General features: G+C 46.7%; 1 protein-coding gene across 3 annotated transcripts in view; it reads right to left on the bottom strand.

Annotated features, from left to right (window-relative positions):
- Nucleotides 1–13,753, bottom strand: part of RB1CC1 (RB1 inducible coiled-coil 1) — a 1,537,866-nt gene that overhangs the window by 1,009,781 nt on the left and 514,332 nt on the right. For all 3 annotated transcript variants that reach the window (XM_069621043.1, XM_069621041.1, XM_069621042.1), the window contains exon 12: nucleotides 50–153. In XM_069621043.1, the coding sequence (XP_069477144.1) occupies nucleotides 50–153 (104 nt within the window). The remainder of the gene's footprint in view (nucleotides 1–49; nucleotides 154–13,753) is intronic.

The raw sequence follows: 13,753 nt of genomic DNA on the forward strand, positions 1-13,753 counted from the left end.
GCAAGGATAGTAACTCCCTAGAAGGTGGTTTTAAAAGATGTCAATTTACCTTAGGAATAGTTGCACTTCTGGTGGACAAAGAGACTGTAGAAACTGCAAGTCAGTTAACGAAATATCCGGAAGCTCACTGTCAAACCTTCGAGGCTTTCGAGTCTGTATACACGAAAAGGTATTTTATTTTACAAAATAGTGTTACAATCACTACTGGCACAATGTCTTTAATAGTAAAGACGATCAGACTGATAACAAAGATCAGAAAATGAAGAGTATATAAAAAAATCACAACAATGAGTGCCTTAAAATAATGTTCCAATTTAAATTAAGTTAAAGAAATTGCACTGTTTTTCCCCCTTTGTATATGGTTTATTCAAACCTTTACAAAATGCCAAAAGGCAATAAAACCCTCTTATAAAAAAGACATACAAACAGAATAGAAATACTACATTAACTTATTACAAGTTCATCAAAAAGACACACGGAAGACAACATCCTAGTTATAAATACATACATAAATAAAACGATATATTACAAATTGTTTTTTTCCCATAAAGTGTCTGAATTACTCTGCATCCATTTTCAAACTGTATATATCTGTGATTGCATTCAATTACTTCAATTTCCCTGCGGTTCTCAGCATCTTTAACACCCAATAATAAAACATATATACCTCATTAACATGTTATAATTAAAATCCCTAAAGATTGTACTTCTAATTAATCCAGATATATAATAGAGAGAGGAAACCTAATTTCAAGATTCATATTGGAGGTATTTTTCAATTGTTTAAAAAAAAGAAAACACAGACCTAACATAGTCCAATGTTAATTGGTGCGCAAAATGACATGGATACAGGTCATGGATGCAATAATGAAAGACTGTCTGCCATTTAGAATTCTATCCAGAAGCCGTCGGTTTGTAACATTTCTGCTTCATGGACAAATTTACCAAAAGTGCCTGCTTGTTTCTCTAATAAACTAGAGCACTCCACAAATACATGTGTATGGGTTTCTACAATTCCAGTTGTTCCACAATGATGATATTCCCTGGTCAATGATGCAGACTTGTTCCTTGACTGATAATTCCCTTGTGCCTTAATCTAATTAAAACAAAAACAAAAAACTCTGCAACGTGCATTTGGTACTAAAAATAGATAGGGAGGCAACTGATTTAGCTTTCTCTCATCATAGTGTAACTGATAAAACAATTTACATGTATTCCTCCTATCTATGATTGAAGACCAATCCTCCTGAATAAGTTTTGTCTTAATAGCGGTAGCATTCACCATAAGATCCTCTTTGGTCATTTTAATCGTGTCTCGATCATCTAGACAGTATCCAGTCCAACAGATGAGTCTGGTTTAAACCATAAATTACCATCCTATCTAAATTCTGATACAGAGATTTGACATAAGCGGAAAGGATCTTGGTGTAAATGGAGAGTGTGTTCCACTCTATGATAACCCTAATGGAGGAATGTGCAAGTTCTGCCCTGATTACAGAAATGGGAATACCTTGGGGTATGATCAACATCCATCACCAGATTTTGCCCTCCACTCTTTGTCCCTCCACTCTATCCCAGGGAAATGGGATACCTTTTAATTCCTCTCCATATTTAAGGGCTGGCATAAGTTTGGCCTCGCAGAACTGAATGACCGGCCTAAGTGAAAATGTTCCATATTTCCCTATCACTCGAACCATCTGTGCTGCAAGAGCACTGCTTCTCAAGTATAGTTCCTTGTAATCATTTAAATGTGCATAGTTTTGCTTTAATTGATAACTTAGATACTTCCACAAAGCCACCTTCTCTAATTCAGTCTTGGACACCATAGGCTATTGGATCTGAAGTGGAGGAGACATATCCCCATCACACGGCTGACCTCCTGTTGTCTAGAAAAGATTGAACCGAGCAGATGGCATTCTCTGAGCAAACACTGACCGTGATTAAGGTGGTTAAAAGGCGGTCATGATCCCGGAGGTGAAAAGCGGATTAGAGGTCCAACAGAACCAGTAATCCTGCTTTCCCTCCATCCATGATGTTAAGCATGTTGAATTGTAGGTCTAGCAGTGCACTCTGTCCCATGCTGCGGGCAGAAGCCAGACTGCTTAGGATGTAGAAGAGTAGCCTCCTCAAGATGGTTTTGAAACTGTATGCCGGCAGCCTTGTCGATTACCTGAAGTAGAAAGTGTGAATTGCTAATTGTTAGGCAAGATTGTATGCAGTACTCTTTGGGTGCACAACCCTCACCTCCTGGCAACAGAAACCCAACCTTTGGTATAAGTCTGCACTACACAGGTTGGTAGCCTGTGGAGCAGCCTGGCATATCTCAAGAGGGGTCAATGTGAGCTGTAGGGGAGTTACACAGAGATTCACAGTGACAAGTATTCAAATGAACTCTTACAGTGAAGGTTTCTTGATAAAACAATTAATTTATTTATCAGTTGTAATAAGCCTTCTTCAGAAGGGAGCAATATAAAACACCACACAAATATACTTAAAAAATACACACTTTTAGTTATCTAAATCAGCAAATACCCATTTGGGATGACACAGGTACTACCTACACACTCAGGTGACTTCAATAGCTATGGAGTAGTGTCAAAGAGAAGAGAGTTCAGAATCAAACAAGTATTCATGAAGTTATTCTTAAGTATGTAAGTACTTTCAAAACAACCCCCGTATGCAAAGTTTGTTAACCCTTTCCTGGAAGCAAGGCAAAACACATAAGCAGAAGAGAGAAGAGTCATTCAGCAAGCCTAGACCAGCCAATGTTAATTTAGCAAAAGTCAAGGTGAACTGTAGCACCTCTTGCAGGTAAGTAGAACGTCTTTTCCAATGTTTAAAAAGTCTTTGTAGAATAGAAGAAAATCAAAGTAGAGCCACAAGCTGATTAGGATTGAAAAGTAAAGAAGTTGACAGCAGTGGCTACACAACAAGAGGTAAGTACTCTTAGACTTTACAGTACCTTTAGATTGAAGAAAAAGGTGCAGCAGATTCCTTCTGTTCCTGTGCAGATCTGCAGATCTCGCTGTTCCTTGTCCTCAGTCGTGGGGACAAGAGGGAGGACTACTGCACTGCAATGGGACGGTCACCGCTCACAACCGGCAAACTTCAAACAAGTGGCTGTTCAGTGTTTCAGCTCCTCGCGTCTACCGCAAATAGCAACACTGCGGTTCCTGGCTGTCGATGTGGACTTTCTTTGCTTTTGGGGCCCTGCACTCTGTTGAGAGGGCTCAGGCACGGTCAGTCTGGCTTCCTAGGAGTCTGGAGGATCTTCCTGGAGCTCTTGGCCAGATTAAAAGCAATGCACACAAACTGGTGTTCCTCTCCCTGGTGTTAGGCAGAAACCTGTGCAGTTCCCTTAGGTACCATTGCAAAAGATTTAAGACTACAGGTGTTGGCAGTAAACCCACTTGGTAGCAGTCTGTACCACCCCCTGGTAGCTGTGGCTGAGCAGTCAGACTTCCCTCAAGAAGAGTTAGGCAGTATGCAAAGTATACTCAATAGGCACTCAGATACAATAATACAAGCAAACACTGACCAGAGCTTTGGTATCAAAGAATATAATTATTTATTTAAAAACACAAAGTTGAAACACTCCAGCACTCTTATTGTAAACTTATCCTAAACACAGTTACTATTATGATATATACACCCCTTTTTCCCCCATTAGAAAAATCACAGTGAAACACCACTTATTTTCATACAGAGGTGAGCGCTTAACGAGATTGCACTCTAATAAGTTTGTGAAAAAGGGAGGGAAAAAGACAGAATATGAAGAGGTACACCACTCTACGATTCAGGAACACTGTTAGCAAGGCAGAGAGCAAAAAGTCACTGGTGAGCCAAAGTCCCTTAGAGAGAGCAGAGCACACATGCGCCCAAGATCACACAGTTACACTAGGCTTAGAAAGTCTTGCAGAGGGTTCAGAAAGAGTTTAGAGAGGCTTAGAAAAGTTTAGCCAGGGTGTCCCAGGCTAAGCCAGGTTCGAAAGCCGGGGGCTAAATCTACCCCGTACAGTCGGTAGCAAGGGAAGCCAGGCGGGACACGGTACCTTAAGTGGGAAGGATCCTCCAGCGCTGGCAGTTGTTCCTGGCAGTGGGTGCAAGTTGCGTCGTCGTCCAGGGGAAGAGAAGATCTCGACTTGGAGGAAAGATGAAGGTCGTTGCACTACCAGGGCAGAAACCAGCCGCAGAGTTTTCCGGTTAAAGGTGGTACCTTTGTCTCGCGGTCGTGGTAAAACATGGTATCCCGGTTGCCGGGGTGCTTGGCACGGGCAAGGCGGCCACGAGATATGTCGGGAAAGCGAAAAGACGGTGAAACTGGTTATCCCCACAAGTCAAAGGAAGAAGACTCTCCGGCGGGAGATCTCCTCTGTCGTTGGGAAAAAGTGGTGAGACGGTCCAGCAGGGCTCCACCGGTAGTGGTGTCGTGGCAGGTCGGCTCAGCTTCTCCCTCGTCGGATTCTTAGGTCCTGTGGCGACTTCTGAAGTTCCAGTCCCCAAAGCCCTGCTTTTATGCAGCAAACCCCCATTCACTCAGTCTAGCTGTCACTCAAACATGCTAAGTGGTGAGCCGGCCGGCTCACCACTTGGGCCAATCAGGATGGAGTGTGACTTGAGTTGCCTAGGCAACTCAGTCCAGGGTGCCTAAATTCCCCTCCACCCCTCCTAAGTACCCCAGACATAGTGGCACCACTTTGGAGGGCTTCTGTGGAGAAGCCCGCCAAAAAGTTGAACAAAGGGCTCGACTTGGGTTGGAGTCACAGAAGAGAACACAAACGCCATTTTAGAATCAAGTTTTGGCAGAAAATACCAACCGGAGAATTAATATTAATTAAATAAACCGGCATTATGTTCGAGGCTACCGTAAATAATTAAATAAAGATAGTAGCCTAAAACAATGGACAATCCCATAGGAAAATATTTGCGGTTGAATATAAAAAGTAGTATCCACTGCCACCAGCCAAAACTCGACCAGGGGGGACGGAGACGTGCCCCCTCGACTAACAGACCCTGGGGCAATCGAATTGCTCCAGCCAGTACGTCCACAATATGATGGTTTGTACTGGTTCTGGTCAGAATTTAAGACTAGTAAAGTCAATGGTGACTTTACATGCCCTGGGAGACAGTAGTCAGTCCCAGGGTATGGAGTCTATACTGGGGGGTTACTAAGACACCCCTGTGTCACTGCACTGAGGGTGCTGTGTAACATATCACAAAAACACATGAAACCCTATGGAGTAAAAGACCCCATAGCCCATTAAACACTTCTAGATCCAAAGAAACACACTCAAATCATGTCCAAGAGTGAGGGTAAGAGAGTCTCACTCTTGGCAGGAGAAAGAAATAAACCCCAAAAATCCAGCAAAGCTGCTGGGGGACTCACTAGGTTAGGAAATTCAGCCTAAACAGAATTCTCCCTAACACCTGGCTATCCGGTTTCAGCAGCGACTGCAATGGATACTCAATCAGCTTTGAGAGGATGTCCAGGTGGCTTACTTTGGAGTGGATTTGTCCCACCAACTCAAAGGGAGAAGTCGTCCTTGCAGGGGCTTCTCTGGCGATACGAATTTGGAGTTTCAGCACAGCAGCAGGGCTTCACCGGGCAAACCAACGGTCCAGGAGTTGCAGCAGGCGTCTTCTTCAAGTTCTTCTTTGGATTCCTTTATCTAGTGGTCGACTCTGCCTTCCAAGCCAAAAAGCCTTGTCTTTTATGCAGCTTGCTCCCATTAATTCCGGCCTAGCTGTCGGTCACACAGCAGAGTTTCGGGAACCTCCCTTGCTTCCTGCCCCTACCAGATACCCTGGAGCCTGAGGCGGGTTTCACTTGTGAAGCCCGCCAAAAAAAAAACAAACAAAGGGACCAAACCTGGTTTGCCACGCAGAGTAAATCTCAAGAAGGACCTTTCCACAAAGAAATGGTGAAATAAGAAGACCCGGCCCATTTTCAAGTAAATGGCACCCATGAGTGCTTTACCGTGGCTGTGAACGCAGCCCGCTGCAAAATCCCATAATGGTAATAAAAAGGAAACAACTGCCACCAGTCATTCAGTGAGGAAAGGGTAACATAAAAATGTTACATAAGAAGCTAGACAAAGGGAATACTAAGTAACCCCTCCAGCGCCCTATTGTAAGATAGTGTGAGCTGGGTCTAGAAAGTTACAAATGTAAGTAAAGTCAATTTCACTTTACTTCTCTGGGAAACAGTTGTTTATCCCAGAGAAGGTTTTAAACCTTTGGGAAATCTGAAAGACTTCCCTGTATCACTGCACTGAAGGTGCTGTGTGCCACAATGTAAAAGATGAAGCCTATGGAGTTTGTCAGACTCCACAACCAAAAGAAACAGTGTACAAAATCACATTAAAACACATGAGAGTGTGGGGAAAAGGGTCTCTCTCTGCAAGTTAAAAAATAAAGTCCTTGAAGTCCAGCAAAGTTGCTGGGGGTCTTTAAGGTAGAGGGAATTAGCACATTTTTGAGAATTCTCCCTAACAGTAATAGGCCCAAGGTTTACCAATTCCCTTGGACAAAGTCCTGGTTTCTTAACTAAAGGAGTCACTGTGACTTTGTTGATGTTATCAGGCACACTGGCGTGCAAGAAATTATAAGTTACTCACCGTAGTGACTAACTTAGTCCCCTTTCCTCCATACTGCATGGGCGTCCCTTCCAAAGGACGGGAGACGGAACCTTTTTCACCAGAAAAAAACTTTCTTCCCCATTAAACTTAGAGGTGCGCGGGGGTGCGACCTAGGGAGCATGCGCTGCCCTGACGCCGCTGCCACACCTCAGTCCCCATTGACGCGTCGACAATAGATTTAACATTGCCCAATGACACCAGTATTATAAGGGGGGAGGTTCGAGGAACATATGGAGGAAAGGGGACTAACGACTAAGGTGAGTAACTTATAATTACTCTTACGTCCCGTCCCCTTTCCTCCATACTGCATGGGCAATCGGACATCGGTGATTGGACAACTGAATGTAGCGCCAGGGTGGAGAGGAGACCTTCCTTAAGCAAATAGGTTCCTGAGAACCGCCTGTCCGAACGCTGCATCAGATCTAGAGCTGGCATCCAAACGGTAATGCTTGCAGAAAGCCGAGGGAGTGGCCCAAGTGGCAGCCCTGCTTATGACTCGCCAATGGACATGGCGGTGGAATGCGATGGCCGTTGCCTTGGCCCTGACTGCGTGGGCATGCATGGTGGCCGGGAGCGGCTTGTGCTGGCCCTCATGCTTCTTTGATGGCCGAGACCATCCAGCGAGATATGGAGGCCTGGGGAGGCCTGACAGCCTGGTCTTGAGCCTCCGAATGTGACAAACAGGGAGTCCGATTTTCGGAAGCCCATGGTCCTGTCCAAGTAAAATTTCAGGGCATGCATGACATCCAGGCAGTGCAGCACCCTCTATGCTTCATCCTTGGGATCGGGAAAGAACGTAGGAAGGACTATTTCCTCATTCAAGTGGAAAGCAGAGGGCACCTTGGGCAGAAATGCCGGGTGTGGCCGCATGACTACTTTGTCGCTGTGAAATGTGGTCTATGGCTCTGAAGCGGCCACCACCTGTATTTCGCTGACTCTATGAGCTGAAGTGAGGCCGACTAGCAGGGCCGTCTTGATGGTGACCAGCTTGATGTCCACGGACGTCATTGGCTCAAACGGTTTGTGCACCAGAGCGCCCAAGACTATGCTGAGGTCCCACACCAGGTGCAGCCTCTCGACGGGCGGATAGAGCCTTGCAAGCCCCGTCAGATGTTTTTTGACAATAGGATTGGAGGAAGTGAGGATCCCCTCCTATGAGTTCCTGTAAGCCCCAATGGCGGTGGGGTATGTACGGCAGGTGCCCACCTGCACCCCAGAGTGGCCGAGGTCGCGAGAAGGAGAGCACGTCGTCCAAAGAACACGCCAGGGGGTCGATTTCCCTAGAGTCTGACCAGTGGCAGAACCTGGTCCATTTACTCTTATACCGGGCCCTGGTAGCCCTGCTCCTTGCGCCCTGTATGATTTCCAGATTAGCCTGCAAGAAGATGAGGTGCTGCAGCGTTACCCGCTCAGGTACCATGCTCTGAGGGCTAGTTTCTGTGGGGTGGATGACCCTTCCCCCTGTTGAGCCAGAAGATGTGCTGGGCCCAACGGAATGTGGATTGGAGGCACTTCCGAGAGGCTGAGCAGCTCTGAAAACCATGGCCTTGCCGGCCACCTTGGAGCTATTAGAATGACGTTGAGTTGGCGAGACTCCCAGATTTTGCAAATCACTCTGTGATTCAGCAGAGTGGGCGGAAAGGCGTACGCTCTCATGCCGTTCCACTGAAGCCAAAAGTGGGCCCAGAGAGCTGGTGCCCTGTCCCTGCCAGGAGGCGAACTGAAGGAACTGAGGGCACTTCTTGTTGTGCCAGGTGGCAAAGGGATCCACCTAGGGATGACCCCACCTGTTGAAGATCTCCTCAGTGACGAGGTTGTTTAGCTGCCACTCGTAATTGTCCGCTCCCAACCTGCTGAGCCTGTCTGCCTCCAGGTTGGCTTTACCCGGGAGGTGGACTGCCGTGAAGTATATGTTGTTTTCCAGGGCCCATTCCCACATGCTGATTGCCAGTCTGCTCAGAGGAGGGGATCTGGTGCCTACCTGCTTGTTGACATAGTACATGCTGGTCGAGTTGTCTGTCTGGATGAGGTCAACCTTGTCCCTGAGAAGTGGTAGGAATGCTCTGAGTGCTAGCCAGATGGCATTCAGCTCTAACCAATTGATGTGGTATTCCTGCTCCTGTCGAGTCCATGTGCCGTGGACGGAGAGATCGTCCAGAGTGGCTCCCCAGCCTTCGAGCGAGGAGTCTGTGGTGATGATGGCCTCCGGGGGAGAGGGGTGGCCAAAAGGGCTTGCCTGTCCGTAGTTTGCAGTCCCTGGACCACCATGTTAGGTCCAGGTGGAGAGATGGAGGAACGTTGATCATCTCGGATTGGGAGCCCCACTCCTGGTTCCATGATGCCGCAAAGTGCAGCTGAATCCTCCTCATCCTCAATCTCGTGTGTGGAACAGCTAAGAGGACCGCTGCAAAAAGACCCAGGAGATGCTGGTACCACCAAGCCGAGGTCACCTCTCTGACAAGAAAGTGGGAGGTGGCCTGCTTGATGGCCGAGATCTTGTCCTGCGAGGGAAAAACCTTCACGGAGCATGTGTCCCAGATGAGGCCCAAGAATGTCAGAGTCTGCGTGGGCTGCAGCTGCGACTTCTTGAGATTGAGCCCAGATCGTGCAGTGTGTTCATAAGGGCATGGGAGGAGTGGTGAACCGCTTCCAGAGATGCAGCCTGACGAGCCATTCGTCAAGGTATGGGTAGAGGCGGAGGTCCTGCGCTCTCAAGGGGGCAGCCACCTTATTCATTTGCCTGGTAAAGACCCTGGGGGCCGAGTTGAGTACTAAAGGGAGGAGCTTGTATTGAAAATGGTAGACCATGATCCTGAACTGTAGGAAAGAACGATTTGGGCTGCCAAATTGGGACGTAAAGGTATGTGTCCTTCAGATCGAGGGAGCACATCCAGTCTCCCTTGCACAATGTCGCCGCTATAAAAGCTGGCGTAACCATCTTGAAATTTTGTAGGGGTATGGAGAGGTTGAGAGTGGAAAGGTCCAGCACAACTCTTAGCCCCGCCTGGTTCTTCTTTTGAATGGCGAAAATCCTGGAGTAAAAGCCCAAGCCTCGCTGGGAGGCTGGGACTCCCTCCACTGCCTGTCTCTCTACGAGCGACCGGATCTCAGCCTGAAGAGTTGCTGTTCCAACCTGAGGGAGTGGAAGGGGGGAGGGAGAAGAGGCTGGGATGGGGAGGCGATACCCCATGGATCCTACGGAAAGGATCCAGGGGTCCATGAAATTCTGACACCAGAAATATGCATGGAGAGCAAGCCTGCCCCCCACTGGAGACACGTGACCCCGAAGGGGCATGTCATGCCTTCTTTCCATCGGAGGCTGTCGCGGAGGAGGGGGACTGGAAAAAGCCCTTACTCCCCCCCTTTTGTAGCTTGCTCCAGTTCCGAGACAGCAAGCGGTCTGGCTGTCTGGATCCCCAATCCTGGAAGCAGCGGAACACTCCATACGTACGCCCCCTCTCGGAACGCTGCTGTAACTGGGTGTACGACTTGGGATTGGTCTGCGTCAAGATGGATAAAGACTTTTGGCCGTTTGTGAGCTATTTTTCTTCTTGTCCAGCTCTTCATCCGTGGTGGAGTGGAAGAGGTCGCCCCCCCCCCCCCGAACGGTAGATCTTATATGCATTCCTGGACGTCCGGGTTCAATTTCGTTCAGGCTGTCCTTCTCATGCCCGCGGCGATACAGATGGCACAGCCAGATGTGTCAATATGGGCCACGGTGGATTCCATGAGGTCCTGCGCCACCAGCTGGGCCTCAGCCAGCCCCAACTTAAATGTGATTGGCTCTGCGTAGGGAGTTCAAGGAGGAAGTCTGCAATTTCCCACCATAACCTTTGGTTAGCGACAGCCAGAATGGCATCGGCGTTGGCCTGACGAAGATGCAAGGACGCGTTGGAATAGAGTTTCTTCCTGTATGCCTCCAGGATCTTCTCCTCCTTGCCTAGCAGCGTTACAGAGGATGAGGATGAGGACGACATAGGCTTGGAGTATAGTGATGCTGCAGCAATTACTGAGTGTTAGGCAGAATTGCATGCAGTACCCTCTGGGACCAACAGATACAATTAGGACTACAGGTGTAAGCGAAACCAACCTTTGGTATGGACCGAGTGGGGCTTGAGCCAACTCTTCTTAGCCAGGGAGACTACATTGGTTTGCAGTGGAATACACAGTTTGTGGTAGCGAGCTGAGCAGCCAGGCTCATCTCAAGAGGGAATGTGAGTAGTAAAAGAGGTTACACAGAGGTCTTACAATCACAGTGGTTCAAGTAGACACTTATTCTTACTTCTTGGTAAAACAGTTATTAATTTTTTACACAGTCATTTAGAAAACATTCACTAGAAAGAGACAACTTAATATCATACAAAAATACACTTCAGTACCAAACCAATATGTTTCTAAGTAAATTAGGCTCCCCTGAAATAGGAGCAAAATGGCATTTCAGTCACTTTAAATAGGACAAAAGCACAAATTGATAGAATAGATCACAAATACTTTCTTAGGCAGTGCAAATTGTTTCAGTTCACTAGAGGACTCGATTCAGTTCAATAGGCCTAGGCCAAAGTCAATGGACTAGTGTCTTGGATAGGAAAGAGCAGTTCTTGTATTAAACGGTTAAGTCTTTGCCAAAGTTCTCAGAAGTAGTTTGTACGAAAAAGAATCATATGTTGGGTCACAAGCTGATTAGGCCTGCAAGTTGGGAAAGTTTCACAAACTTTCACCGCAAGAGTAAGTTCTCTCAATCGGGTTGGTACAGTACCTTAATATGAAGAAAAGATGCAGCTGAAGACGTTGGTTCCTAGCAGCTCCTGCAGATCTCACTGTTCCTGAGCCTCAGTCGTGCGGACAAAGGGAAGACGTTGAGGGTAACTCCTACACTGCGCAGGGGCGGGTCAAACAAGCTGGCAAAATGGAAGACCTTCGGTTTGAGTAGCTGTAGTCAAGCACATAAACTGGCATCCTTCCCCCTGGTTAATCTTAACCAGCTCCGAGAATGGTATCCAGGTGGCTTACGAGTTGATTGGTTCCACCAACTCAAAGGAAGAAGTCGTCCTTGAAGGGGCTTCTCTGTCGAGATGAACTTGGCAATTCGGACCTGCAGCAGGGCTTCACCGGGCAAACCAACAGTCCAGGAGTTGCAGCAGCCAGCCGCTTCCAGCTCGTCATTGGTTCTTTCGTTCCAGTGGTCGACTCTGCTTTCCAGACTTGCCTTTTAAACAGGTTTCTCCCTTTCATTCCTGCCTAGCTGCCACTCACCCAGCAGGGTGGCTGTCCTTGCCGGACAGTCAGTCAGTCAGTCACACCAGAGGGCATTTGGGTCTCCTAGCAGACTAAGCACAGGGAGTTTCGGGCACCACCTTCACTTCCTGCCCACCACAGACACTCAGATGCCAGAGGCGGTCTTCAGTCCTGAAGCACGGCAAAGGCATAGGAACAAACGTACCAAACCTAGTTTGGCACACAGAGACAAACACTAGAAGGACCTTTCGTAAAAGAAATGCGAAAAAAGTTGACTGGAGTCTGTTTCTACAGATAGGTCTTGGGTGCCATATTGAAAAACATGGCTGTCCCGATTTTTGGCTACCATTGTTCACGGTCAGGCAAAATCATAGTAGTTTGATCTAAACCACTGCCACCAGCCATTTAAAGTAGGAAAGGGTAACATTTGACTGTTACATGAGTGTTTTGGGTCAGGGGATGCTAGGCAACCCCTTCAGCCCTCTATAGGAAGATAGTGTGTGCTGGGTCTGTAAATTTAAAGAGACAAGTAAAGTCAACTTACCTTTACATGCTCTGGCAGACAGTAGTCAGTCCCAAATAAGGTATTTAAACCTTGGGAAGTCTGAAAGACATCCCTGCGTCACTGCACTGAAGGTGCTGTGTGACACACAGAAAAAGATGATGCCTATGGAGTTGTGTTAAAACTCCATAACCAAAGAACACAAAAGTAAAACACACATCAAAATACATGAGTGGGAAAAAAGGCACCCACACTTCCCAGGTAAAAAATAAAATCCTAGAAATCCAGCACAGTTTGTGAAACTTTCCCCGACTTCGAAGGCGTGTCCTTCCCTAAACATTCTTCTAACTTTTCATCTGACCAAATTCTTCTAAGATCCATGGCAAAGACTTAACCGTTTATTACCAGAACTGTGCTATCCTATACAAATACTCTGAACCATTGACTTTAGCCCAGGCCTATGAACTGAATTGCTGGTTGTAGTTAACTGAAACCCTTTGCCCTGCCTATGAAAGTATTTGTGCTATTGATTCTTATAACCTTGTCTTTTTTACCCCTTTTTAAAGTAACTAAACTGCCATTTTGCTCCCACTTCAGGAGAGCTGAACTTGTTCAGTAACTTATTGGTTGTGTATTTGTAGTATATTAGTATATGATATTGAGCTGCTCTTGCTAGTGGAATGTTTCAAACTGACCGTGTAAATAAATGTATATTCTTTTACCAAGAAAACTTGAGTGTTTGTTTGAACCACTGTATTTGTTGGTCCTTTGTGTAACTTGTTCAACTGCTCACTCAACTCTTGAGATAAGTCTGGCTGCTCAACCACTGCTACCACATTACTGTGTAGTACAGGCTTGTACTAAAGGTGAAATTGTACTGACACTTGTAGTGTTAATTACATGTAGTGGTCCCAAAGGGTACTGCATGTGATTCTGCCCAACGGGTTCCGCCTGCCGTCCCTTGGAAGGGCCGCCCATGCAGTTTGGAGGATAGGGGACGGGATGTAAGAGTATGACGAATTAACAAATCTCATGAAAAATGGGGAGAATATTTTAATGTCCAGAATTTCTTTTGCCAGGATAACGTCCCTGAAACATGAGGTAGGGTGTCATTTTCTCAGAACAGCTTGCATCTCAAGCAATGTAATTGAGTGGAATTAAAATGTAGTGTGGCGAGATTGATGCTTAGCACCGAGGGAGGTGTTCTTGAAGTCAACAGTTGTCTCATAGCTATATGGAGCTGGGCTAAAGGATTGATCCTTCCTGATTTTATCTTGAGCGTTGTTTACTTTGTCCACAAAGGCTTTGGAAAGGCTTGTTGAGCACTAACACAAACGGTGGTAGAAGGAGTAAATGGTTGATCCTGCGCTTTGGGCTT

Source organism: Ambystoma mexicanum, chromosome 5q (assembly GCF_040938575.1).
Source record: "Ambystoma mexicanum isolate Mex_15411 chromosome 5q, UKY_AmexF1_1, whole genome shotgun sequence".
Classification (NCBI taxonomy): domain Eukaryota; kingdom Metazoa; phylum Chordata; class Amphibia; order Caudata; family Ambystomatidae; genus Ambystoma; species Ambystoma mexicanum.